At 40.1% G+C, this 25,083-nt stretch overlaps 2 protein-coding genes across 2 annotated transcripts; one reads left to right on the top strand and one right to left on the bottom strand.

Moving 5' to 3' along the window:
- The first annotated feature begins 170 nt into the window (after positions 1–170).
- Positions 171–10,183, top strand: LOC309688775 (solute carrier family 22 member 2-like). Its single transcript, XM_082504726.1, has 11 exons — positions 171–628; positions 5,145–5,248; positions 5,414–5,568; positions 6,003–6,171; positions 6,769–6,880; positions 7,426–7,526; positions 8,568–8,782; positions 8,857–8,965; positions 9,373–9,485; positions 9,562–9,661; positions 9,935–10,183. Exons 1-11 carry the CDS (start codon positions 230–232, stop codon positions 10,029–10,031), a joined length of 1,674 nt encoding a protein of 557 aa, XP_082360852.1. The 5' UTR covers positions 171–229; the 3' UTR covers positions 10,032–10,183.
- A 1,111-nt stretch (positions 10,184–11,294) lies between these two features.
- Positions 11,295–24,621, bottom strand: LOC309688777 (plasminogen-like; the record flags this gene model as incomplete). The annotated part of the gene is made up of 19 exons (XM_082504728.1): positions 11,295–11,652; positions 14,395–14,540; positions 15,251–15,357; positions 16,106–16,246; positions 16,322–16,396; positions 16,679–16,793; positions 18,275–18,368; positions 18,454–18,602; positions 18,694–18,875; positions 19,283–19,442; positions 19,523–19,647; positions 21,028–21,190; positions 21,844–21,962; positions 22,041–22,161; positions 22,337–22,476; positions 22,999–23,113; positions 23,401–23,507; positions 23,608–23,743; positions 24,573–24,621. 19 exons carry the CDS (start codon positions 24,619–24,621, stop codon positions 11,491–11,493), a joined length of 2,406 nt encoding a protein of 801 aa, XP_082360854.1. The 3' UTR covers positions 11,295–11,490.
- Between the last annotated feature and the right edge of the window lie 462 nt (positions 24,622–25,083).

Raw genomic sequence — 25,083 nt, 5'->3', positions numbered from 1 at the left:
GGGCTCTGATGTCAGTAAATTGGATAGCAAACGTCTTTTAATGCTCTATGGGAACAGGCGGTGCAGTACCAACGCATTTCTATGGACCTTTGCTCCTTCTTGTGCTGTTTAAAAACCCAGTGCATGTGCATTTCAATGGGCACTCTGCAGAGGGAAGCTCAGCATACAAATTAGACTCCGGCTGAGTGTTTTTTGCAGCTGGTTAAAGTAAAGAAACCCTTCTACAATCATGACCACTTTTGATGATATCTTAGAAGAAGCTGGGAAGTTTGGCCGCTGCCAGAAGCGTATCTTCATCCTGCTGTGTATGGTGTCCATGCCATGGGCAGGTGTGTATGTCGGGATAGTCTTCCAGGGTTTCACCCCTGATCACTGGTGTCGAGACCCTGCAGTGGTGGAGAGGAGAGAGGCATGCGGTTGGAACCTGGCAGAGAGTCGCAGGCTCACAGTACCTCTGGACAACAGCTCTGGTCAGCAGAGCAGCTGTGAGCAGTACGAGGTGGACTGGAATGCCACTGAGCTCACCTGTGACAAACAGGAGCTGGAGGACCTCAGCAGAACTCCCACAATCAGCTGCAAACATGGCTGGGAGTACGACTACGAGGGAAGACGGTCTTTTGTTACTGAGGTGGGGAACAAGAGGTCACAGCCAACACACACAGACCAAAAAACAAAACATAGACAAAATATTTTTTGAGTAAAAAAACTGAATTCAACAACATGACGCAGCTTGGAATATAGAAAACAGAAATAATGATTTGTTTTTTAAAAAAGGGGTCATTCAGTCTCGACTTAAAATAATTTTTTGCTTCTTTTGCACCTTGAAATCTGCGGCAGTGTCTGAACATGAATATCTCAAATAATATTAAAGGTAAAAGCCTGGAACTGTAATTTGGGGCAAATGCAAAAAAGGTCTGTGTTGGCTAATTAAAATATGCAAAAACAATTCAAGCCAACCTGTAAAGTCCCACGCTGATAAAGATATTTATATTTGTCTATATTTAAATATATTTATTTTGTTTTTTTTTAGTTATTTTATTGATTTATAATTGGTAAAATTTAGATTAAGTCTACTGCTATTGTTGCTTTTGTGGGGCAGCTTGTCATATTTGCTCAATCCAACATGAAAGTTGAATGAAAATTGCATTTTCTTTATTTTTGAGAAAGAATTTCTTAAAAAGATTCTGCATGCTTTATTTTTGCATTATAATGAAATGTAACTATATATCATTCAGAAAGCATTCTCTGGCAATGTGAAGTGTTTTTTAATTGGGTGCTCAAAGATTTTACAGAAAAATGTTCAGGCTTTTCTATTTAATAGATTTTAATGTGTGAAGGGAAAAAGTGGGTATATATATACATATCCATCTATCTTGTATGTGCAGATAACATTTTACAGCAATCATTGTAAGTGTTCTACTTTTCCTGTAATAAAATTGTTATGCATATATATATATGTATGACCTATGGGACCAGTATAGGAAATGAATGGGAATCCACTAATTGGTTATGAGAAGACCTGGATTGATTACGAGAAGGCCTGGATCCTGGATCCTGGGATGCCTAGATCTATACAAGATCAAAGGAAGGCTCTCAGGGGGCAACACTAGAGGCCAACTTCAAGCCCATAGCACAAGTCACCATCAAGGGATGGTGCGGGATCTACCAAGGAGATGCTCTGTTCCCACTGCTGTTCTGCACAGGCCTGAACCCCTGAGATCATTAACAAGACTGGCTACGGATACCGATACAGTTGTCAGCCATCTCCTGTACATGGATGACATCAAGCTATATGCCAAGAATGAATGAGGCATTGTTTTACTGATCCACACCCCCAGAATATACAGCAATGACATTGGCAGAGGTGGGACCAAGTCATTGTTTTGCAAGTCTCAAGTAAGTCTCAAGTCTTTATCCTCAAGTCTCAAGTAATGTCAGGCAAGTCAGAGTCGAGTCTCAAGTCACTGGTGTAAAAGTCCGAGTCAAGTCACAAGTCTGAAATTTTGAATTTCAAGTCCTTTCGAGTCTTTAAAAAAAACAAACGAAAAAATAATGTTGCAGTTATGCTAAATGTAAATATTAGACCATGTAATTTTTAAATCTGTGTTTTTCTCAACACATGACAAAATAGTGAACTTAGAAAATATACACAAATTGTGAAATTGCACCTCTTTAAAATGCAGCTCAATTAAACCTAGCTCCAAGAATAATTTTCACCGACAGTTCTGAGATAAGCTGCATGTTATTCTTGGATGCGGTTGTAGGACCGGTGTTGTGCCAAAAAGTGATTGTCTGCCAAAAACTGATTTCCGGTATTTGCCAAAAAGCGATTGCTCATATTTAAAGTGCTATAAGTAACTTGTTGGGCTATAATATGTTAAACATATGTCAAATGCATCCCTTATGGATGACATAAAGTCATCTTGAGCCACAAACAACATTCGTGTAGCAAGATACAAGCCGCAATCAGTTTTTGGCAGCGACTTTTATATAACCTTTATTTATGCAGTAAAAAAAATCTCATTAACATTAAAAATGTATTTTGTAAGAGTAAGTTGGCCAAGAGCACAGCAGAAATGGCAGCAAATATTACAATAGTTCTGTAAAAATATTTTAAGTGGGGATAAAGGACCGGATTGGTTATAATGTAAGTACAAGTTGTAAAGATACTTAAAAAACAGATAATTTTTTAATTCTTTATGTAACCCCTTTGTATCCCCTGTTCACCGAAGTCTATTTACGAACATACGTAAAGATATTACACATAAAAAATACACAGAAACACTGGAAATCACTTTTTGGCAGACAATCACTTTTTGGCACAACACCGGCTTTAAAATCGCATGACAAAAATATCATATACATTAAAAAAACTGCATCACCAACGTAGCCTGGACAACATTTGCTAGTTAGATGAAGTCAGCTATCTCATCGTAGCATATTTATATGCATATTTATAATTATACGGTTCTTGTGAGTGCATACACTCGTGAAGTTTAGTAACTTCCGGTCACTGCAACAAGCCCAGGTACAGTTTACCGACGGATGGGTACAGGACCTTGAAATGCACCGTGTAGAAAGTAAAGACCATCGTACGTATCATAAGTTTACCAGTCTCACAAATCGTCGTCATAAATACACATTCGTTAACCGTTTATTAATATAACCTTTGAGCTTAACGGTAATTAATTAGTAGTAGAAATAATTTCTGGTACGCGTTACAGAAATGTAGCAGTGACAATAATATTGTATGCTGTAATCGCACTGGACAATTAGTGATACAAAACAACTGTTTTATTCTGTGAATAAAAGTATATGTTTTTGTCAATGTACCATAATAACAGAAGCGAAACGCAATATTGTGTCAGGACAATTCACTATTTATGCACAATAAATAAAGGAGCATAGCGCGACCATTTCTGTTCAGCGCCAGACTTGCTTGTAACCTATATCACCAATTATGTTATGAAAATGACGCATTAACTACAACAGCAGACTGACCTTTGTGTAAATGCTTGGAGCAGACTAACCTGTGAGCTGGAGTGTTCTAGGACGTTATATTTGATCTTTGAATGGCTGCAATCCAGGCCATCCGTCGCGTCTTTGTTACTTCGGAAACATGGCTCGAACAATTTCTCTTCAACGACGTAATCCGATAACAACCGATCTCTTTACCCGTCGGCTTCCCGTGGCTGTCATGCGACCGGCTATTGTAGTTAATAATACAACAGCTTCTTGACATTTTTGTGTTTCTTTTTATCGCTGTGTGACTGATTTCAATTGAAAGCCTGCGTGCGCTAGTACCGCTTGCCACGAGTTCCCAGAATCCTTTGCGGTTCTACCCGTGAATGACGTCACATTTTCAATCTCTATATAATATGCATGTTAAATTTTATATTTGGGGTAAAATATCAAGTCTTTTCAAGTAAACCGGTTCAAGTCCAATTCAAGTCCCAAGTCATTGGTGTAAAAGTTCAAGTCAAGTCACAAGTCTTAGAACATTTTTTCAAGTCAAGTCTAAAGTCATAAAATTAATGACTCGAGTCTGACTCGAGTCCAAGTCATGTGACTCGAGTCCACACCTCTGGACATTGGAATGTCAGTCGGACTGGAGAAATGTAGTTGGATGATAACAAAGTACTAGAAGGCAACATTGCAGACATAGAGGACAGTTACAAGTACCTGGGGATTCCACAGATGAATGGGAACCATGAAGAGGCCGCTAGGAAAGCTGCAACCACCAACTTCCTGCAGAGGGTCAGGCAAGTCCTGAGGAGTCAGCTGAATGGTAAGAACATGATCCGGGCTATCAGCACCTACGCCCTGCCCGTGATCAGCTACCCTGCTGGGATAATAAGTGGGCCAAAGGAGGAGATAGAAGCCACTGACATCAACATCAGGAAACCCCTGACCATGCATGGAGGGTTTCACCCCAAGTCATGCACCCTGAGGCTGTACACTAAGTGGAAGGAAGGAGGCTGGGGACTAATGAGTGTCAGTACCCCAGACCAGGAGGACGCAGAAAACATCCAGGAATACATCAGGAAGATGACCCCAACTGACAGCGTGCTCAGTGAATACCTCAGGCAACAGAAACCCTAGAATGACGAGGAAGAGGAGGAACCATCATGGAAGGACAGGCCCCTGCACGGTATGTACCACCGGCAGATAGAGAAGGTGGCTGATATCCAGAAATCCTACCAGTGGCTCCAGCAGATCCCAGGAACGACATCGGAGATCTCTGTCCAGCTAAGAGCTCAGATACAGCTGAGATACTGCGCAAGCCTCTCAAGCCCCCAGGCCTCTGGTAGAGGACCCGAGCTTGAAGGATTGACCGCCCGCAGGGGCGAGAGGGAATTTGTTTTTGTACACGTGTGTGTGTGTGTGTGTGTGTGTGTGTGTGTGTGTGTGTGTGTGTGTGTGTGTGTACACATAAATAAATACATAAATAAAAAGAGAACTGTGTTGCTCAGAGAATCTGACTACTTTGGTAAAACCTAAATATGTCCATATCCCAAGCAAAGATTTATTAATGACTAATATGGTAATTTTGTGTTGTTCATAAAATGAACAAAAACATGGGCAGCATGCCATACAATTTGTTTTGACAGATTCAGGACATTTTTCACTTTGTGTTTTCCCAGTTTGACCTGGTGTGCTCGGATGCATGGTTGGTGGACATGTTTCAGGCCACTCTGAACGTGGGGTTCCTGGTTGGAAGTATTGCCATTGGCTACCTGGCTGACAGGTTAGGCTATGATTGTGACAGTGATTGAAAATTGACTCAAAATACATTAAATTACTATCTATTTATATTTTTTTCTTGTTGTTTTTAGCACTTACATGACCAAATAATTGACATTATGTGAGACGGACTTACAGCAATGTGATGATTGTTGATGTCTGACTTCAGGTTTGGCAGGAAAATGAGCTTCCTCATATCCAACTTGCTGAATGGGGTTGCAGGGATCCTGGTGGCCGTGGCTCCAAACTACATATCTTTACTGGTTTTCAGGACTCTCTATGGGTTTGGAGTGAAAGGAGGCTGGGTAGTTGGATATGTGCTGAGTAAGACCACCTTATAACCTTTACCTTTGCTTTTCACCACAGTCAATCAAGGATAGTCATTCCCTGAACAGCTTTTACTTGCTAGCAAGGGAGACTGGTCAGAACCAGGGTTTTGGAGCTGAACGCCTTTTATTGAAAACAGTTACAGTACACACAAGCACCTCCCATAGTAAACCCCCCTATGGTTACAAAAGGGTGTGTGTGTGTGTGTGTGTGTGTGTGTGTGTGTGTGTGTGTGTGTGTGTGTGTGTGTGTGTGTGTGTGTGTGCGCGTGCGTGCGTGCGTCCCCCACCGTCCAACAGGCTGGAGAGGTGGTCAGAGACAAAGGCATGTCTTTGATCCTGCTGCTTGAACTAAGACTTACAAATTTAAGTAAAACAGTGACAACATTTAACAATTTGACTCCAACACACACCTTCCTCTATTCATCTCAGTCACAGAGATCGTGGGCGTGGAGTTCAGACGTACAGTCGGAGTAATTTACCAGATGTTCTTCAGTATCGGCATCCTCATCCTCCCTCTGCTCGCCTACTATATAACAGACTGGCGCTGGCTGCAGGTCGTCATCACCATCCCCTACATCCTGTTCCTGTCCTACTACTGGTAAGAGTCACCACAACCACATACAGCAGTATGAATGAAGTTTTATTAACCCATCTTTCAACTTTTATTTAACATATTTATTTGGGCTGTAGCCAATTTCAGTGACATGTAGGTGATTTTAAAATGTTAGAAATCTGTGTCTTGTAGTCATTTCCAAATGTTTTATAAAAGTGAGTAGTCTTCTCACTTATGCTAAAAAAAACATTATCCAGTTATTATATACATATTAATACATTTTAAATGCAGGTTTAGAATAAATGTTTTCTTTTGTAGAGCCAATGAGGGTATATTACACCAGAGGTACTGTGGAGAAAAGATATTATTACCTTTAGTTTTTTGCCGCTATGTCAACCTGTGCACCTTTAGCACTATATTTTATCAGATGCTACCCTTACGTGGGTTGTCTGTTTTGCCTGTTCTTTCTTTGTACGACCCATTAAACCTTAAAATAAAACCCAAAAATCTCTTTGTCTTAGTGAAAAAATACACGCACCTACTGGTAATTTGTCATTATCAATTAAAAAAAAGAAAGAATTTGTACCTTTAAATAGTTTTGTATTTAACAACAGATTTGTTGTTGACATTTTACATTTCCAGGTTCATCCCAGAGTCTCCGAGATGGCTTCTCTCTCAAAACCAAAACTCCAAAGCAGTGAAGATCACAGAGGACATAGCCAAAGAAAACAAGATGACTCTTTCCAACATCGAGGTAGCCATTGGACACAAAATCTCTGCATCTGTTACCTGGAATCAAAATCTATCAGCATATAACATGACAATTTGAAGTCTAATTCATTGTGACTTATTAAGTGAGATAAAACTTACATTTTAGGAAATAGAAATAGATTTACATTCCTGTAAATGTGTGAGAACTGAAAATACCAGTTTGTGGACTTTGGAGAGAGAAATGTTGTCCCATTTGTGTCTGATGAAGCTCCTCAACAGTTCTGGGTCTTGCTTGTTGTGTTTTTCATGTCATGATACACGAGATGTTTTTGGTTGGTGAAAGGTCTGGACTCCAGGCAAGCCAGTTCAGTAGCTGAACTCTTCTACTTTGAAGCCATGCTGTTTTAAAAGGTGCAATAAGCGGTTTCAAGCCTTCCATGAAAAAGACACGATCTGGATTGGATTAGACTGCATTATTTTTTGTGAGATTTTTTTTCATAGAGAAACATAGTAAAACAGGCTGAAGCTAAGGCATAAAAACAACCAGAAATACTTTTACTATGTGATGTTATATAAATGATCCTGCAGACCCTGAAAGATGATAACGCAGACTCAACCACCGCTTCCTTCATGGACCTGATCAGAACGCCAAACATGCGAAAACACACTTTTATCCTCAGCTATAACTGGTAAGGATTCAATTAAAGCAGGACACAACTGTTATTATAAATGACTCTTCTTTATCAAAAAAAAAAAAAAATCTATTTAGGATAAAGTCTCCCAATTGCCAGTCTTGGTAGCCGGGAATCGGTCCGCCAGGACCTCCGCCTGACGCACATTGCACCAGACCCCTACGTGTGTCTCCTGCGGGTGGTGGGACTGCAGGAAGATGGGCCCATGTCCCTTTTTCGGGCTGTGCCCGGTCAGGCCCCATGGACTAAGGCCCGGCCACAAGACGCTTGGCCTTGGGCACCCTCCCCAGGCCCCTGTAACCCTATCCCGGGCAGGGTAAACTGTTCCCTTGATGTTTTCCTCACAAGGGTCTTCTGAATCGCTCTTTGTCTGGTCCCTCACCCAGGACCAATTTGCCATGGGAAACCCTACCAGGGGGCAAAAGCCCCCAGACAACATAGCCCCTGGGATCCCTTGGACAGACAAACCTCTCCACCACGATAATGTAGCGATTCACGGAGAGCTGAGTGTAAAAGCGAAGCTCTCAATTTACCGGTTGAGCTGTGCCCCTATGGCCACGAGCTGTGGGCAGTGACCAAAAGAACGAGATCACGAATACAAGTGGCGGAAATGGGCTTCCTCCGAAGGGTGGCTGGCCTCTCCCTTAGAGATAGGGTGAGAAGTTCGGCCATTCGGGAGGGGCTCAGAGTAGAGCCACTGCTCCTCCACATCGAAAGGAGCCAGCTGAGGTGGTTCGGGCATCTGACAAGGATGCCCCCCTGGGCACCTCCTGGGCAAGGTTTTCCGGGCATGTCCCACTGGGAGGAGGCCCCGGGGCAGACCCAGGACACGCTGGAGAGATTATATCTCTCGGCTGGCCTGGGAACGCCTTGGTGTTCCCCCGGATAAGCTGGAGGAGGTGGCTGGGGAGAGGTAGGTCTGGGCTTCTCTGCTTGGGCTGCGCTGCCCCCGCGACCTGGCTCCAGATAAGCGGAAGAAAATGGATGGATGGAATTTAGGATAAAGATTCGAAGTTAATGAGATGTTTTTTCTCCCAGGTTCACCAGTGCTGTCGTCTACCAGGGTTTGATCATGAGGCTGGGCATTCTGGGAGGAAATGTCTATATCGACTTCCTCATCTCTGGCTTGGTGGAGTTTCCTGCCGCCTTCCTCATCCTGTTCACCATTGAGCGCATCGGCCGACGCCTCCCCTTCGCCACGGCCAATTTTGTAGCTGGAGTCTCCTGTTTCATCACTGCCTTTATTCCTGACAGTGAGTGATTTTATTTGGTGCTCTTGAACGTTGATTTCCAAGTTTTCTTTTAATGGTTCTGTCTGTTCTTGCAGGCATGTTTTGGTTTAAGACGGCAGTGGCATGCATCGGCCGATTGGGGATCACGATGACCTTTGAGATGGTGGTGTTTGTTAACACTGAGCTCTACCCGACGTTTGTCAGGTATAATACAGAAAATGTATTGTGTTTGGGATGAACAGGTATAATTTATACATCAACTAAGGTAATCAGTAAACAACAGTAAATTCTGTGTACAGTATAACAAAAGAACATCACAAATCACTATTGATAGAACTGTGCTCACAGAAAGCTTAGACTGCTGCCAAATCCGTTTGAAGCTGTACCTGGTAATATAAGTGTGAAACTGATCAAAATATGAACTTTTATCCTTTTCTTTTATGTCACAGTTTCAGAACCTGTCCAAATCCAGCTGTTTTTGTATTTGTATGTAGATAACTAATGTAACTGTGGATATTTAGCCTTTCAAACATGTCTTCGCATCAAAAGTTTAAAAAGTAAATATACTTTATTTTAGTAGATTAAAAGAAATGCTGTTTTTATGTCTTTAGGAACCTGGGAGTGTCTGTTTGTTCCACTCTGTGTGATGTTGGAGGCATTGTGGCTCCATTCCTGCTCTACAGACTGGCTGTGATCTGGCTGGAGCTGCCACTCATCATCTTTGGTGGGTTTTCTGAGAGTAAAAGTCAGATAAATGTGACTATCAAAGCTTAAATGCATTATTGAATTGTGTTGTGTAGGGTTTCTGGCTTTCCTGGCTGGAGGTTTGGTGCTGCTGCTCCCTGAGACCAGAGGCGTACCGCTGCCCGATACCATCGACGACATTGAGTTCCCAGAAAAGTGAGTAGTTAGTGCAGTAAGAAAATTAAGCCCCTTTAAATCCCGTCATATCTCTGTTATTGTATCTATAGTAAGTACAGATTGAGAGACTTTTTTTCCCCAACACAGCACATTTAGTATTTTTGCTTAAACTGACTAAAACATATAATCAGTTATCAGAAAAGCTGTTGATTTATGTTCTGATTGACAATCAGATTTATGAATAATAATGCATGGGTGTTTTAGACTCGTAGCTTTGTAGTTGATGTGCATAACGTGACTTTGTGTTTTCAGAGCAAAGGAGAAAATCGGACTGAAGAACCAGCAGATGGTGAACCTGCTGCCCAACTACCAAAATACAGCGTCCAACAAAGATTGGGCAACTGTTTAAGCTCCTTTGCACACCAAAGTATTTATTTATGCTGTTTAACAGTGCTGCTTGTGGATATATTAGTTACTTCCTTGATTTTTATTTTAGGAGCCAATTTTAACAATTTCTCAGTTTTTCTTTGTGCACAGTGTTTAGTGTTTAGACTAACTTGTGTCTTTTTATGGAACCACGTCATACAGTTATTAAAGTTATCTTTAATGCAACCAAGCTTCAAGTATTTTCATTTAAAACATTTACTGTTATAAGATTTAAAGTGCGCCATCATCTGTGCCTTCACTTAATTAATAACCTCAGTAAACACTTTTCATATGAGTTTATGTTTTCAGTTGTCTCTTTCAACTCTTTTGTAAGCTGATGTTAACCTTTTGCATTTAGGTTTCAGAGTTTTCCACGGTACAGAAACCGTTTTAGTGAAAGTTACAAATGATCTTCTCATGGCCTCTGACAGTGGACTCATCTCTGTGCTTGTTCTGTTAGACCTCAGTGCAGCTTTCAATACTGTTGATCATAATATTTTATTACATCAATTAGAGCGTGCTATTTGTATTACAGGTACTGTGCTGCAGTGGTCTAATAGACTCCAATTTGTTCATGTTGTGGAGATCAGGGAAATATTTTACTGCTACTATTCATAACCATTATCATTAACCATTGCATTAATTCTTATTCTCATCAAAAACATTGATTGACGCTGTTGGTATTATGTTATAATTTGTATTACTGGTGTTATCATAATCACGTACTAACCTTTTCATTACAGGTGTAGTTGTAATCATTTTATATACACTTTGCATTTCTGTGCTTATTTAAAGAGTTGAAGCTCAGTCAGGTAGTTGAAGGTCGTGAACTTTGGCGCTATGATCAGACAATACGTGGTGTAAGGGATGTTGAGCTATGGAAAGAACACACAACACATATTTTACATTCTAATGGTGAGTCCTCTTCACACACACTAAGGTTAATTATGGATTTCCACAGGATTCTGTGCTAGGAGCAATTCTGCTTATACATGCTTCCCTTGGGCAGTATCATCAGAAGGCATAGTATACATTTTAACTGCTATGCTGATGACACCCAGCTTTATCTATGAAGACAGATAACACACACCAATTGGTTAAACTGTAGGAATGTCTTAAAACTAAATTAAGTCACACACAATCAAGTAGGAAACAACAACTGAATCTTTATCTTGTATTTCACTCAATGTAACCACAAAGAAGTAGATTTGTAATGCATTTTCTGTAAAGCATGGCTTCTAAAAAAAAAAAAAAAAGTTTAACCTGTTACAGAAACATTTTCATTGCTTTTGAAACCAGTAAGCTGCTCTGCTTTTAGTCTATCCACTTCAGGAGAGAATAGAAAACCGAAAAACTCCATGTCATGAAGTCAATCATTGCCAGAGCAGAACAATATATACAGGTTAAGACATCCTCAGTAAACACACTGCAGATGATAGCTTTTAGTTGGCTTTGATGGTTGTGTCTATCCAGTCCTTAAACTTAGACACTCGAGCGTAGACACCAGGTTTCATGGCATTGGCGCAGCCCAGACCCCACGATGTGACACCCTGCACGACGAACTTGTTCTGCTCATAGCACACCAGAGGACCACCGCTGTCACCCTACAGGAGGAGAACACATGTGTAGAAATAACTACAGTTTTTTATTATGTTTAAGTTAACAGCTGCTGAAACCAGCCTAAAAAAGAGCAGGAAACACGAAGGAAGTTGGGTTTTTTCTGCATTATTGTGTAAGCAATAAACTAGTGCATATTTGCCAAATAAACAAACTATTTGGAATATTAAAAATCTCTTTCTTAGAAAGTAAACATATTTGTGTTAAAATGATGGGGGTAAAAGTGAGAATGGCTCAGGAAATAAGCCAAATACCTGAAACTACAAAAACAAAACATTCGTATTTAGTTATTTCCCATCCATTTTAGAAGCAACACAAATTTTCTATGTCTACAGTCCACACTGTAAATATTTGGGCTTGTTTTTCCATGTTTCCATGTCTAATGAATGTGTATGTTTAATCAAAATATGTTTGTGCCAATACTGAAAGTGATGTGTGCTGTTTAGTCTTTTTAACACACAATAGACAAAGTCAAGTGTTTACTTAAATCCTCAAGAGTGTTGATGACACTCTTTGCAGCCATGCAAATAACCTTTGATCTTTGTCTTTAAATTGTGCTACTCGGGTTGACTGAAATTCTCCAACATTTCTATAATAATTTTCTGGAAAGAACCCCAATAACTCTGGCAAACCAAAGAACTTCCTCTGTGAACTTTTGCAGAATCACCTGACAAAAAATGTCTGATCTTTAACCTCCCAGCTAAATAGTGAAAAGTCTGTTTGTTGCTCGAGTGAAATTGATGTTTGAATGACACAAACAGCTGACCACTGCATTCACCAAAGTGAGTTTACTACTTTCTGTATGCTCCATCAAAGCAGCTCTTTCACCTCACACACTTGAAGAATTTTCAGTATTTGAAACTGCTTGCCTGTTGAGTGCTACATGTAAGAAAGGACAGCTGTGAAATATAGCCCAAGCCGGTTTTCCCCAAATGCATGTGTAAGAAAGCAAATTCATAATATTTGATTCTTATATTTTTCATTTGCATAGCCACATCATTACTCCTCATACTGTTTGACAACTTCAGCTTGAAAGATGTCAAACTATGAGTGAGCTCTTTTTAATTTTCTTTTTCAAGGACAACATATCCCTGCAACAAACCCTTGCAACTGGGTACGCCATGTTAAAACTGCCATTTTTCCCACACAGTTCTTTCTATGTTGATGTAAACCTATTCATATTAAAGCTACGACTTGGAATGTTAATGTACTCAGAAAATCCTTACTGTATAAACCACATATGGAAGAACGGATGTAAAAAGTTAAAACAAGTATGTGTAGTTTTAGCTGGACTAACAGGTTTTATTTAATATAATTAAACATTCATATCAAAAGCATAAATTACCTGTTATACAATCAGATTTTTCCAAGTATTGGATTATTGTACAGTTCCACATGCAAGTTATTTGATTTTGGTCATTTTATCTGTAAATTTCACAAATGTCAAAGCATCTTTGAGTTTATATTAAATTACATTAACGGGCCATTCGATCCCTATACAACCGTTGCAAGAGCTTGGTTCGCATTGCCGGCAATAAGTCGGACTCGTTCCCGGTGGGTGATGGGCTCCGCCAGGGCTGCCCTTTGTCTCCGGTTCTGTTCATAATTTTTATGGACAGGATTTCTAGGCGCAGCCAAGTGGCGGAGGGCTTTCGCTTTGGTGGCCTCAGAATCTCATCTCTGATTTTTGCGGATGATGTGGTTCTGTTGGCTTCATCGGGTGAGGGCCTCCAGCTCGCACTGGAACGGTTCGCAGCCGAGTGTGAAGCAGCGGGAATGAGGATCAGCACCTCCAAATCTGAGGCCATGGTTCTCAGCCGGAAAAGGGTGGAGTGTCCACTCCGGGTCGGGGATGAGTTCCTGCCCCAAGTGGAGGAGTTCAAGTATCGTGGGGTCTTGTTCGCGAGTGATGGGAGAAGGGAGCCGGAGATCGACAGACGGATTGGGGCTGCAGCTGCAGTAATGCGGACGCTGCACCGGTCCGTCGTGGTGAAGAGGGAGCTGAGTGTAAAAGCGAAGCTCTCGATTTACCGGTCGATCTACGTCCCTACCCTCACCTATGGCCACGAGCTGTGGGTAGTGACCGAAAGAACGAGATCATGAATACAAGTGGCGGAAATGAGCTTCCTCCGAAGGGTGGCTGGCCTCTCCCTTAGAGATAGGGTGAGAAGTTCGACCATCCGGGAGGGGCTCAGAGTAGAGCAGCTGCTGCTCCACATCGAAAGGAGCCAGCTGAGGTGGTTCGGGCATCTGACAAGGATGCCCCCTGGGCACCTCCTGGGTGAGGTGTTCCAGGCATGTCCCACTGGGAGGAGGCCCCGGGGCAGACCCAGGACACGCTGGAGAGATTATATCTCTCGGCTGGCCTGGGAACGCCTTGGTGTTCCCCCGGATAAGCTGGAGGAGGTGGCTGGGGAGAGGGAGGTCTGGGCCTCTTTGCTTAGGCTGCTGCCCCCGCGACCCGGCCTCGGACAAAGCGGATGAAGATGGATGGATGGATGGATGGATGGGTGGAGAATAATTAACTGTTTGAATTTACTATAGAAACATTATTACTATTACTAAATTCTATGTTGAACTGTTGTAAACAAATGAAACATTTATATATCTGATTTTTTCAGTCATTAGTTTCTGGAAATCTATTAAAATATGTCAGGTCAGTAAGATGAAGTAAAACACACACATTTTATAAACATTCCCCAGTTTTCATAGGTTTGTGTTTTTCATACCCGGCAGCTGTCCGCTCCTCCCTCGATATATCCGGCACACATCTCGTTGTTTTGAACTCTGCCATTCAGGTATTCTGGTAGATTACACACCTTGTTCTCGATAATCGGAAAACCCTCTTCTTTCAGGACACCATCGCCTCCTGTACCTGCCAACACACCTGTGTGCAATTACCTTCCTCCTCCTCATGGCCATCATCATAAGATGTGTAGCAATACATGTACAGTGGAGTTGACCAAACTGCTAAACCTCCCTGTCCAAGATGTAATGTGTTTAATTAACAAAGAATCATTAATTAGAAATTATGTTCAAAAATAGTAATTATTGCTGGTCGATATAGAGCCACAGTAAAGCTTATTGTTCAAATCCTGCCACTTGCTGGTGAAAGGTTTTCATTGCACTCAATGATTTTCCTTCTGTGTCAATCATCTCTACATTGGCATTTCTAAAGTGTGCGAATGAGTTTTTCAGCTTACAGTGTATCATGAGTTGTAAAGCAACTGTGAAAACATTTCAAACATTTGTTTTAAACATTTTCTTTAATCAAGAACAAAAATGCTAGAAAAAGATGTGAATGGGTATCACTATAGCACTAATACATCTTTGTTAGGAAAAAACTAACTTCAAATGAAACAGAAGAAAATAAAACTTGTGAAACAGTGGCTATTATCAACAAGAAAATCCTGCCTACTTGATGTCCCACCTATGTTTATGAGGACCAGATGTGGCTTCAAAGAAACTTTGATTAAAAGCACATAAACGTGTGATTTGTATCAGTTTGTATCAGTCAGTTTTTACTCTGTCATTACAATAAGATCCACAGACATAAAAAAAAAAGCACACATCTATGTGACGTACCTTGAGTCTCACCCCATCCAGTTACAAAACACTCTGCTGTACTGGAAACTATATAGTCCTTTTCTGGGAGACAAGCTGGCTGCACGTTATCATTTATTATAGCAGGGCTGAAAGAAATGCAAATATCTTTAATGGCATTCACAAGATTAAACTCGTGTCAACAAGTTACTTATTTTTCTGCATACTCCGTTCCAAAAAGGTTGGGACACTGAGCCAAATGTAAATAAGTTAATATCACATAATATAATATAACAATTTTAATGCATGGGTGTTACCATTTTATTGCTAGTATGTATCATATTGTTACCAGTTTGTCACTAAGCTATTGCTAATTGGTTTAACTCATGGGGATACTTTTGCTCCTATATTATTACACAATTACATACATTTTAATGTAATATTATTCCAGTATGATTACTCTTCATACAACATAACACTTATACATTACTTCCACATTATTGGCTACTCGTTTCCACCTTATTACCCCACTATTATGATAGTATAAGCAAGCTGTAATAGACGGTGCTACCCATTCACGGCTAATTATAGATGAATTTGACTGATAGCACTATTGTTTTTTTTTTTCACACTTTCTTTTCATAGATATTGTGATAATTGTAATATCAGATGGATAACTAAATAATTAATAGACAGTATCTGTATGCTGGATTAAAGTATGAGAGCCTGTTTTCTAACAAGTCTGGTAGCTGAGTCTCAGTGTTAATACTTTCAAAAACACATATTTCATCCATGCTTCAGTCCTTCAGGTTAGCTAAGATCAAAGTTCAGATCTGCACCAAGTTGTTTGTGTAATATCATTAATAGCTGACCCAGGATGATTAGACCCATACTGACCTCTCTAGTTTAAGCAGAGCAATATCTGCTCTGTTTGGTCCCATTACTATTTTCTCAAGTCTCCTCTCTTGTTTCGATGGCTCATTGCCTCTCTCCGTGTGGATACCCAGGAATACCTTGTAGGCTGAAGGCCAAATGGAGCTGGTGGAATAATCAATCACTGTTTGAGTTATTGCAGAATTTGATTTTAATTGTTAATGGTGGTCCTGTTCCTACCTCTCAAAGCAGTGAGCAGCAGAAAGGACCCACTGAGGGTCGATCAGAGTTCCTCCGCAGACATGTTTTCCTATACTAGTAGAAAGAGAAACAGGTGTTTGTTTCACAATGTACAGACGAGATGCAGCAGCAGCTTGCTTTCAAAAACAAATGAACTAAAAAGTGAACAGACAAACAAAACCCAGGCCAAAATCAATATAAAATACTGTAACATATCACTATTAACATTCAATGTATTTATTTCTATAACTACAAGAACAAGTCTTTACAGTATTTACAGTTAACAGTCAAAAGTATTTAAATTACTCTGTACATGTTATATTATGAATGTAAGTCCTTTTGGTGTTATTTTCTCACCTGGTTCGGAGGCTGATTTGCCAGGGCCATGAGTGAGGATTCGACACGCAGCCGCCGACAAGACGACTAAAACAACGTTTTGGTTTGATTACTGGTGTTCCGCACTTCATTTCAACTATAAAGCAGTAGTTCATTGTCATGAATTCTCAGAAGATGAGTGAAACAAAAACACTGAATTAGTTTAAACTTTAAACTTTATAGTCTCATTAGCAACAAGCCAATGGAAAAGTTTGCACAAAAATAGGTTTATTAATCCATTTTACTCACTAAATGGATTTTATCTGGTATCTCTAGCATGTCTTGGTTAGCTGGACAATAATTCAGCAGCACCATGTATTGCCTCACAGTGTCAAAGTCATGTGCTGGGATCCATCAGCTGGCTGTGTGAACATGTTCCATTGCATTTTAGGTTACTGTAGATTAAAAAGACTGTACATCTCTATGTGGTAATCCTGCACTTTTTACCCTCTGAAATCTGGGACAGGCTCCAGTCTCCACACATTATTGAGATCAAGAGATTCTGCTCTTTTGGTTTGGCTTTGGCTCTTATGGCCTCATTTAGCATCACTCTATGCCTTCTATTTAGGTATAATTTAACAAATACGAATGGTTTGTGTTTTTGTAAGCAATTTTTTACTGTTAAATTAAGTTTTACTTTTGTGTATTTACCACTACTGGGGAGAACAAACATGGGGTTTGAGGCCTGGACAGAAGTGTTTTGTTTTCCAGAGTGGAAAATAGCTAGAGGTCAGTGGGTATCATCTCAGTCAAGTCCTAATCTGTTTGTCTGGGGTGATTTGTTTTGGTTTGAATTGCAAAAAGCCATGGTACACCTGCAGCAGAAGTACAGCTGCACAGACTGTTGAACAGTTCTGAGAAGTATTTTTAGGTTTGTTGTTGATCCTGCTCTGATGGATATTTTCATATGTGTACCTGGCCTGTATCACTACACTCACTGGCTTTAGAACGTCTGCCCACTACCATCTTTCCCATGATGGTATGATTGTGTGTCTTTGCACATAGTGTGCCGATCAAAATAAAGTTCCAACTCTGTCTGCCTGGATTCTCAGCAGAGCTGAACAGGATTTGGCTCTCCCAAACAAGTCAGCTCTTCACATTCACTTACTGCCATTTGTCTTTATCTTTAATTATCTGAAGTCCAAAGAGAAAAAAATATTTATTATCATCACTGGCACCTACTAGCTGCAAAGAGGTATTAGTCCTATTTCCACTTCTAAATAATGGGATTTATAGTAGCATGATAGAGCGGTGCAGCATAGATAGAGACAGAGATTTTTTATTGTTGAGACAATGTGTGAATTTCTCTGACCAAAACAATATTTGTTTGATAGTTGCTAATCTCATTGAACTAAGTGAGATATTCACTGTTGTTAACATGGTTAGAATACCAGAACACATGTGGATAGAATCAGACCCAGGTTGAGATGAGTGAATAGAAAGCAAGGGTTACTACAGTCTGCAGTTCAGACTGAGCATCATTCATGCTGATAGAGTGGTTAAAAAGGTTGGTAGATGGTAACAAATTAAAATAAAACACACTGAATCTGAATGCCAACACAAACAATGTTCATATACCACAGTCAGGGATCTGGCAGTGTTCCCATATCCTGTCCCTATCAGTAGTGTAGCACCACGGTCCAATTATATCGTTGTCTGGATTTCTGCAGCTCTGATAGTGGACAGAGAAGTTAGAAGCTAGAAAAAAAATCTGTTCTTACCACAAAGAGTTTTTATTGCAACACCCACGCACTTACATTGCCGTCCAGACCCTTGGTGGGGTGAGTCTCTGGGGTGAAGCTGATGTGACTGTGAGGAGTCTGAGAACTCCACGCCTGGCATGTCACACCATTCGCAGTAACAGAGGTTGGACCTCGGTATGTCGCTCCATTTCCGATCTTGCAGTCTAAAACAGCCGCAGCGAAACAGGGGAAGTAAATGAAAGGTCAAACAAACCTGCAAGGAAGCACAACATGTGACACTTAAAGCTGATTCACCTTTTTCCGGTGGAGTCTGGATGGCAATGGAGGTGATGTGTGGCCGAGGATAACTGACTTCTGAAGGTCTGACAGAGCATCTCTTCAAGTTGCAGTGCTCCCAGCGGACTGCGGGGTCTGTAGTGAAACACCAGGGAGCTTGGTCCCCGTCAGGGTTCCTGCACAGATTCCCTCTGAGGTCCCTGTTGTAAAAAAAAAGCCCCTGAAACTTTAAGACATCAACCTATTAAACAAGATATTTTTATAGAGTTATAGAGTTACATATAGAGTTAAGCCCAGAGAGGGGGCTTAATAAATAGATGGATCTAATTGGGGTTGGAAAATTTGTTTTTTGTTTTTTTGCCAGTCAGAATTCTGACTGCTAAAAATTTTCAAAAATTAAAATTCATGGATTTTACCACATAGGTTTAAGGTACATCTTCAGCATACTAACATTCTTCTTGTATGTAGTGATGAATTCCTGGTTCATGTTTGTGTTAGAATATAGTTTTTTTTTATAATTTTTTTCCCCCTCTCAAGGTCAGCTGTCTTATCCTCTTGTGTCATCCTGTTGTGTTAGCCATAAAAACTGAATGTGTTTAATACTTACGCATCAGGGTAGGCTTCTGGAGTTTTGTAATGTCTGTGAGGAGTCATGGAGCTCCAACTTTGACATTCTTTTCCACTGATGGTCTCTGATGTTATGCCCCGATAACTGAAACCGTTCCCTTCATAGCAGTCTTCCTCATTTGGGGGGATCACTGGATCACCTGCAGCAAGGGATATTGAAAGGGGGGAGATTCACTCATTTTTGAAACACAAGGACGAGATAGATTAACTAACACTATACCTTGTGTGCGTGCAACCCCACACCGTGGCACGTTGCAGTACTCCCAGCGTTTGCTGGGGTCAGTTGTGTAGCACCAGGGCATCAGTTCATTGTTGGGGTTACGACAGTAGTTATTATCCAGACCTCTGACAAAGAAGATGAAAACATATTTGCACTGAAAAAATAATTTTGAACAGATTTCTTCTTTCTTTTCTCATATTTTTCTCATAAATGTTACTGAATAAATTCAATGAACATTTCAAACCATCTAATGTAAAGTAATATTAAACATTTTCTTTTTTGTTCTTTTTACAGTTCTTTTTAAATAAAAAGTATGCAGTGTTTACTTAATATAAAAATAAGTCAAAGGAGCTTGCAAAGAAAAGCATCTGGACTTCTTTAAGTTACTTGAAGACGTTTCACCTCTCATCCGAGAAGCTTCTTCAGTTCTAAGGTCAAATGGTGGAGAGTCCCAGATATAAACCTAGTGGGAGTAACCCCCCACAGAGGGACAAAAGGACCCCTGATGATCCTCTAATCGCCTGAGCCAAGGTGTGAAACTGGGTGTGGGTCCCAATCAGCCAGAGTTTCGGATGAGCTCATTGTGAAACCTGGCCCCACCTTATCATGCGAATTCCTGAGGTCAGATGGCCCAGGATGTGAGTGGGTGTTAAGACGTCTGGGAAGGGATCTCAAAACTGGATTATAGATGGCAGAGAGTTGGTGTCGTAAACCCCCGCAAAGATGGTCGCTCACAGTGGACATAGATGGCTTCTTTCACTCCTCTTTCAAACCATCTGTCCTCTCTGTCCAAAATGTGAACATTGGCATTTTGGACAGAGAGGACAGATGGTTTGAAAGAGGAGTGAAAGAAGCCATCTATGTCCACTGTGAGCGACCATCTTTGAACAGAGGCGGTGGTTTACAGACAATCACACACACACACTCCTCATCGGACGGACTCTGTTGCAATACATCCGTTTGTCATGGACCCCACCGGTAACATTTGAACTTAAAAAGACTAATCTTTTACTTGTTCACAATTTTATTTTTATTCTATTTTTTTGCTACTTTGGGGGAAATTTTTATACTTGAAGTTCTGTTAAAACCTGTTGTAATCCTGTGTTGTTCACAAATTTCTTTTAAAAGGCTTAACATCACTGAAGTACTTTTAAGCCACACAACAGTGTTTGTCTGGTTCCTCTGCTGTTCATGTACCAGAGCTCTAAGGGTCGTTCTTAATCTTCTGATACTAGCCCAAAATTACTCATATACAGTACCAATGGATAATAATAATGGATTGCATTTATATAGCACTTTTCAAGACCCTCAAAGCGCTTTACAATTCCACTATTCATTTTACAAGACGAACTGCCAACTCTTGAGCCACGATTACCCTAATAACCAAGGTAATGACTCCACGTAGGTGCTACACACACTAGAGCTGAAAACTATTGACAAAAACTCCCACTAATATTTGGTTCACCACGTTAGGATGGACATTAATTCCTGGATACAGCTCTTACTTGCAAGGGTAGTTTTCTGGGGACTGGTTGTGTTTATGTGGCACCTGAGCCGACCAGCTCTGGCACGTTTTGCCAGACTCAGTTACAGCAATTATTCCTCGGTATGCTACACCTTCCCCGGTGACACAGTCGACCTCTGGGACAATGGTGGAAGGTTCAGCAGCTGAAGACGGAAGAAAAGATGTATTTCATGTACAATCCAGCAAAAAAAGAAGTGAAGCATATTGTCTGTATTTTGTTGTCTTTTATACTTTCTTACAACTTCATTTATATAAAGTCTCCTTTAGTTCTATTCTTCCTTTTCTGTTATTCATTTTACTTATACTTTTAAGTAGTTTCTGGCAGTGGATGATGGTAGCTTGAGTTTATCTAAATATATATATTTCAATGTTTATTCAACATGGATTTCTGAATGGGCTGTTGTGTTTTGTCTACAAGCTGCTGAATTGGGATTTTGCCATCAATAAAGAACACCTGAAATAAATGTTGCCTGCTTAACTCTGCACCTTGATTGGATTTAATCATGGTACTTAAAATAGCAGGTCACTATAACATTAGTTGAACTTGAATAAACTGAATTTAAATACTTTGCTGCCTGTAAATAGATTGAGCAACAAAAACTATGAAGTTTGAATGTCTGGTTTCATTGGAACATGAATATATTTGTTTGTCTGCAACAACTCTTGCACATGACATTCTTAATTTATGACCATCATGCTAATTGTGTTGCAGAAGAACACGCTGGGCAACAAACAACAGCTGTGAAAGCCTTTTTGTGGTTCATTAATGAGGAAACATTTAAAAATGGAGACTTACTGCAGCGCGGTATGGCGCAGTAGTCCCACCGTTTGGATGGGCTAGTGGTGAAGCACCATGGTCGGGGATCTCCATCTGGATTTCTGCAGTAGTTCTCCTCAAGATATTTTTGTGGTAGACTGCACAGAGTATAAGAAGAAGTATCCAGAAAGTAATCCAGAAAAGGCTTGTTAAACTCACAAAGGTTTTGCACTTACCTGCTGGGATGGTAGTCATGGTTGTGAGGTTTCTGAGAGTCCCAGCGTTGGCAGGTGAAGCCGTTTTCAGTGGTGGAGATTTTTCCTTTGTAGTCCTCACCATTGCAGACTATACATTCCTCTGGGAAGGAAAATCCCTGATGTATCTGATATGCTGGGCCATGGATAGCAGATAATGTTGTCCCAAATTATATATTAGTATTAAACCAAATGAAGACCATTGAATGTAAAATAGCTGCTAGAGTATAATTAGATATGTGTGTGTGTGTGTGTGTGTGTGTGTGTGTGTGTGTTACCAGAGCAGCTGGGTACGTTGCAGTGCTCCCAGCGTTTCTGGGGGTCAGTGGTGTAACACCAGGGTCCCCCTTTGTCCCCATCAGGGTTTCTGCAGAAGTTGGACTCCAGATCTGCTCGTGGGTGGCTCTGTGGCGTGAAACTGCAGCAGAAACATTAACAAAAATTAATGTAATCAATAAAATACAAAATTTTATTGATGACTTATAAAGCACTGAATGGACAGGCTCCAGAATATCTGTCTGACTTACTGCAGCGTTATATGCCCTTTAGAGCTCTTAGATCTTGGTCACATCTAAGTCGAGACTGGTTCACAGAGGTGACCGGACGTTTGCGGTTGTGGCGCTGAAATTGTGGAATGATTTACCTCTCCACATTAGAAAGGCCCCGACCGTCAATCTTTTCAAATCCAATCTTAAAACACATTTTTACTCATTGGCTTTCAACACTGCATGAGAGTTACTATCTATCTACTTACTCATCTGTTACCTGGTATTCGTTATTTGTTATTGATGTCGTTTGTTATTGATGTCATTTGTTACTGTGCAATTTTTATGTTTGCACAGCACTTTGGCCAACATTTTGTTGTTATTAAATGTTCTATAGAAATAAAATAATAATAAAAAGATAAGAAATGGTTAAGTTAAATCAGTTGAATACATACTTTGGCCTGTGTGGGTAGCTTGCGTCCCATCTCTGACAGACCTGTTCTGATTTTGTTCTGGACTTTGTTCCTCTGTAATCTGTTCCTATCCCATTTGCGCATTCTAAGAGATATTCTAGAAAAGAAAAGAAAAAAGAAACAACAGGACTCTACTATTGTGTTGTATTCAATCAGATTGAACCACAGTAGTGTTTAACTTGCAATCCAGCTCCACTGTGTTTGCAGACACAGTCCAAACATCATTGATCATGACACATTGGCTAAAAATTAACCACAATGTTAGGAAAACTAAAAAGATCACACAAACCAGAGTAGAACAGTCACCAGAGACAAAGAAAATAAAATGCAAAAACAGACATTTCAGTCTTATATCACTTATATCAGGAATTTGAAGATCATTACCGTTTTTTTCATATAAAGCTGTGTTTCTTCTGCGCATGATATTCTCTGTTTTAGAGTTTGCAGCTGCTGTCCAGCACTCGCTGTCGTTTTCATCATACATAAAAGTCCTGTTTTTAAAAAAAGTACATATGTATATAAATGTAGTGTGTGTGCGCACTGTTTAATACCCAAGATGAAAACAATTGGGAGTGTGAGGTATGAACTTACCTGCATGTGAAGAGGGTTTCAGTGTTGCATTTGGTAGCACATTCGGCCAAAGTGCTGACTGAATACATTCGTTTATTCAGTGAGAGGATCCATGCCCCTTCAGTTCTGGAGTAGCCCTCTATCTCAGTAGCACCAACTGCAATCATACACACACACAAAAAAAAATCCCCCAAAGCTTTATTTATTAACTGATTGATTTGTTAGCTTATTCTTTGCTGTTTGCCTGAACATTTCCAAAATTATTTAAGCTTCTGTTACATTACTGGGATGTAATTAAGGTAGATAGGATAAAAAATGTAAGAAAAATCACTTTCTTTTGTTGATTTGACCTAATCTTGAATCAGAAAGTCTACATTATTAGTTACACTGGTGGATACTCTTATTAAGCATGTCGAAATTTTCAAATGGGGATGTCAATGTATTTACAAATGATCCTACTAAGGAAAAATTCACGCTTCCGATTCCTCTAAACACTAGGTTTCAGGATTTTTTTTTCTATTTTTTCATTCTGTATGATGGCATTGAGAGTTGATATCTCTATTTTGGTCATCACAGCCACACAGGTGTGTCTATTAGCATAGAAGCCCCGCCTACCTCCACTCAAACCTTCTGTTTGCAAGAGATAGTCAATCAGATAAAAGACAGCTAAAGAAGGTCGTTTTAGACCATAGATGGGCTGAGAGAAATTCCATCCATTACATCCATTATATAAAACATCTTTGCTTTGAGCCCACAGTTAACATCATCTATCAGTTGTAGACATGAGGTTTAGCTTTAAATTGATTATTCAATGCTGTCTGTTCTGACCTGTTTCCATTACATTTATGTGGCTGTGTGAACAAAAACTCTGCATTTAAGATCCTAATACATATCGATGAGGCACTCTCACAGTGAATCCAACAACTGCCTCTTCAATGGCTATGATACATTTATTAATAATTATCATTCAAAGATGAATATCTTACCACTGCAGAGCAAAGCTCCAAGGAGGAAAGCTGCTGTGTTCAGGTCCATGGTGAGACCCTAATATGATCAGATACCTCCTGGTTTATTGTTGGACTTCTTTTAGCATGTTGGGAGGACCAATAGGACAGCTCAGTTATTAGTTAATCATTGTCCTGACAAGGACAGCAAAAGGGCAGCAGGTCGAAATCCTTGTTTATGAGAGATTTTGGAGCAAAACAGAAGAAAAAAAATGTGATTAAAAACACAGCAATTTAATTATTTTCTGCTGCATCGTTATGAAACACAGCTGGAGTGCATGTAACACCTCAAGAATTTATCTGTTCTCAGATGTAACGACTGGCCTTTTGAACTAATTATTCTTCGGCCAATCCTGTAAAGTTTTGGAAACTTTGACTCTTCAGGTAGCACGTGAAGAAGATAATAAAGGTTTATTATCTTAATAAAGGTTTATTATCTTCTTTTTATATTTCACTTTCATCTCTTTTGTATAACAAAATATAGGCTAAAGGT

The sequence above is a fragment of the Aulonocara stuartgranti genome (genome assembly GCF_965226115.1).
Source record: "Aulonocara stuartgranti genome assembly, chromosome: 15".
NCBI classification, from domain to species: domain Eukaryota; kingdom Metazoa; phylum Chordata; class Actinopteri; order Cichliformes; family Cichlidae; genus Aulonocara; species Aulonocara stuartgranti.
Note: the sequence above shows the minus strand (reverse complement) of the source record. Positions and strands in the feature narration are given on the sequence as shown.